We start from the raw sequence: 3,712 nt of genomic DNA, 5'->3' as shown, positions 1-3,712 counted from the left end.
TAGGAAGCGTAGTATTTACGAGTCGCAAGAACGCGGATGTCTTCAAAAATCTTTAGTTAAAGAGTGAAGCAGAATGAAGTGTTGAACAGTGTCTTGTAAATTAAAAATGCTTCGTCAAATATACATAAAAGTCAGAGCCATTTTTATTCGGGACAACCCTAATCATTTTGATACAATCTTTTTTGTAACCTGTAACAAATAGGGCTGAAGCCATGAATTAGTTTCATGGAAAATAGCAAGAAATGTCCATCCCAGTTGGTGATGTCATTAGATGTTTGATTTAAATATGTTATCCAACTAAGAAAAGCAGGAGATTTTGAAATTTGAGAGTCTGGGAACAGCATTTTTATGCATACATTTCTTTTTTACCATTAATTACCAAAACTAATCAACGAATTGTCGTAGTTTAAAAAAACAAATGGTTCTCTCTGTAATTTTGTGAGCAAATAAACATGTTAGGCTTGTTATAAGAGATGTTTTACTAAATGTTCATTTTCACTATAAATTTCATATGAAGAGAAGCGTCTGGACAGCTACGTTCATTTGCCAACACTTACCTGAGCGTTTCCAACTGGCATTCAGGAGATCTCAAACCATCTGCAAGATATCTCACTCCGTCATCTCCTATCTCGTTCATGCTGAGGTCCAACTCTCGCAGTTTCCAGGACCGTCTCAGGACCAGGGCCAGGTCTTCACAGGAGTGCCCGGTCAATCCGCAGCCTTGCAGCCTGATGGTCTTCAGCCTGCAGTTTTCATCGCTCAGCCCCTCCACCAGCTCCCTGACTCCTTCATCCCTGATGCTGTTAAACCCCAGGTCCAGCTCCCTCAGGTAAGACTCCTTTGTGCTCAGGATGGATGCCAAGGCCGGACAACACTTGTCTGTCAGGTTGGAGAATCGCAGCCTGCAATAAGATGGGATAGGATCAGAGACAGCCTTATCCTTTAATAAACATTATTTATTATTATTATACAGTACCATATCAGAGGACATCTAAACTAAATGAAGATATAAATGAAACATTGAATATAAAGTTAACGTGTAGATTTAGGTGCAACGTGTGGGAATAACTGCACTTCTATACTAAGTCCCAAATGTTGTATTGCACAGTATTGACTTTACGTGGATGGAAATGCAGTCAAATGAAAGGATGATGAAGCAGCACAAAACTCCCTCTGGAGGGAAGTGTGGAATGTTAACCTTTGCAGACCATTTACATGCACAAAGACCAGTATAGCACACTACAGGAACGGGAAAACACATAATAGGGCCTCAAAAACTAACTCTGAAGTCACAGTTAGCAAACAGAGCATGTATGGAATGTATATACATTATAGACTTACATGGCTTTCTTGGATTTGAAAATAGCTGCTAGCTGCCTGATGAGTTTCTCATCACATCTCGCGGACACTGGCATCTCAAAACTGTCTCTTATCCCTTCAAAATTGCTGGTCCGCTGCAACATGATGGTCCAATGCATTTGTGAGAAATCAGAAATGGGAGAGAAGCGATACTTCAGGAAAAACTTAACTTCATCCAGTAAAGCCTGGTTGTCGTACTCCCTCAGACAGTGGAACAGACCCACAGCCTTGTAGGACAGAATGTATTCCAGGATCAGCTTCTTGGTGTAGAAGAACAGCGGATCATGCGGCTCCAACGTGCCGCGCTCCCTAAGGAGACCAAAGATGAAGCGAAGGAAGACATCTGTTTTTCCCATAGAACTCTCCAGTGCCGTGTCCACCAGACACTTACAAAGTCTCGACGTGTCAAATCTTGTTTCAATATTGTCCAATTCAGCAGACGCTGCAAAGAACTCCAGAATGCTGGAGTGACCAAAGCGAAACACGGTGCTGTTATGAAGCCCATTTTCTTCTTTCAACACAAGAGGACACTCTTTGGAGAAAGTTGACGCTTCCTCAACACTTAGGTCAATTTCTGAAAGATGATAATCATAGAATACCTCACATTCTCCCATCCAAAGCTTTGCCAGCATTTTCAGCTTGGCAACCGTTTCTGGGTTTGATGCTTTGACCAGATTTGTGTACATCTGGGTTAAACTCAGGGGGTGGATTTTAAATCCATCATCTGGTTTTAGATGATCCTTCAACACATTTGCCATGATGGTGCAGATTGTGGGTACCTGACAAAGGAAGTCCAGACTCCTTGATATTTTCACGTGGTTGATGACTTTGTCGGCCAAATTGTCATCACCGACGAGTGCCCTGAGGTGCTCCTCCTGCTGTTCATCATTGAACCCTTGAACCTCGGTCTCTTTAAGCAAAAAACAATCAGGGATTTGTGTTGCCGCTGCAAATCTAGTTGTTATCCATATATGAGCAAGGGGAAGTAAATCCCCCCTGATGAGATTAGTCAAAAGATTTTCTACTGTAGATAACTCAGAAACATCTCTCACAGTTGGACATTGAAAGTCCAATGTGCCATGATACTCATCCAGCGCATCAAGGACAAAGCACACACTGCTATTCCTCAGGCTGACACTGTCAAGCTCCTTCAGGTCAGGGAAAAACGTCAGGAGAAGTTCAATTAGGGTCAGTTCGTGTTCGAGCAAATTTAACTCCCAGAAGGTGAGAGGAAACAGGAGATGGACGTCCTGGCACGCTTTGCCCTCGGCCCACTCCAGAGCACATCTCTGCACTGTTGTGGTTTTTCCAACGCCACACACGCCTACAGTGAGGACCGTTCTTTGGCTGCTGTTGTGTTGGCAGTCGCACAATAAAATCTCAGAGAGCGGGACGGTTGGATAAACAACCCAAGTGTGAAGATCGGACTTGTCAATAAATCTAAACTCATTCTGTAACAAATTAGTATGAAATTGTTCGTGTTCCTGCTTGAGCTCACGATAGCAAAGTCTTGAAGGAAGTAACGAGTTTTCAGCTTCTTTCACTTTCTGAAATTTGTCCTTCAGAATGTTTTTCAGACAGTTTTCAAGATCCATCACAGAGGCAGTGGCTCCTGAAAAGATGACAAGAAATTGAGGTTAAAAACAAACCCTTTAAACAGACGTGGAATAATTACTCGGGACTTTTACCTAAGTAAAAGTAATAATACCACTGTGTAAGAATACTCGGTTAGAAAATAAGTCCGGCATTCAAAATGTGAGTTAAGAAAAGTACAAAAGTATTACCATCAAAATATATTTTAAGTACCGTAAGATAAGATTCGATATTACTTGAATGGTCAGATCAAGTCTGAAATTTGAGTTGCATCACAGCAGCTCCATGTGTAACATGAACATCTCAAGACACAATAAAACAAACAACAAACATTCAACACAACAGCACAATCAGTGAGAGAAAAGCTGCTTAAAGAGCCTTTAGCGTGCATCCGATCTGGGATTCAGCTCTGTATTTACTGTGAGGACTGACCAGAGCACAAAGGATGCTTCAGTCTGACTTGATTGAATCTCCATTAGATGGTAGCAGTTCATATTCTCTGTTCAGAACATGCTTTGGGTCCCAGAGGATGTTGTTGGACAGCCTCACGAGGTTATTGTGGTATGCTGAGTCATGAAGTCTCTGACAGGGTTGACCAACAATCTTTGAGCACATTTTTAACAAGTGGAGCAGTTGTGATTTGAAAGCTGTTGAAAAACACTTGTACCAGGTAGTATTGCAGTACTGTAGAACTGACAAAATCACAGATGTAAAGAACAACAGAAACATTTTCTCTGCTCGACCCATTGGAACAGTTTTT

General features: G+C 41.7%; 1 protein-coding gene across 1 annotated transcript; it reads right to left on the bottom strand.

The window, feature by feature from the left end:
• Window positions 1-557: 557 nt before the first annotated feature.
• LOC104945355 (protein NLRC3-like) lies at window positions 558-2,971 on the bottom strand (the record flags this gene model as incomplete). The annotated part of the gene is made up of 2 exons (XM_010771005.1): window positions 558-902; window positions 1,342-2,971. Coding segments are annotated over 2 exons (1,975 nt in total), but the record flags the coding sequence as incomplete, so codon positions are not given.
• Window positions 2,972-3,712: the final 741 nt, after the last annotated feature.

This window comes from Notothenia coriiceps, unplaced genomic scaffold (assembly GCF_000735185.1).
Source record: "Notothenia coriiceps isolate Sejong01 unplaced genomic scaffold, NC01 NC01_scaffold00009537, whole genome shotgun sequence".
Classification (NCBI taxonomy): domain Eukaryota; kingdom Metazoa; phylum Chordata; class Actinopteri; order Perciformes; family Nototheniidae; genus Notothenia; species Notothenia coriiceps.
Note: the sequence above shows the minus strand (reverse complement) of the source record. Positions and strands in the feature narration are given on the sequence as shown.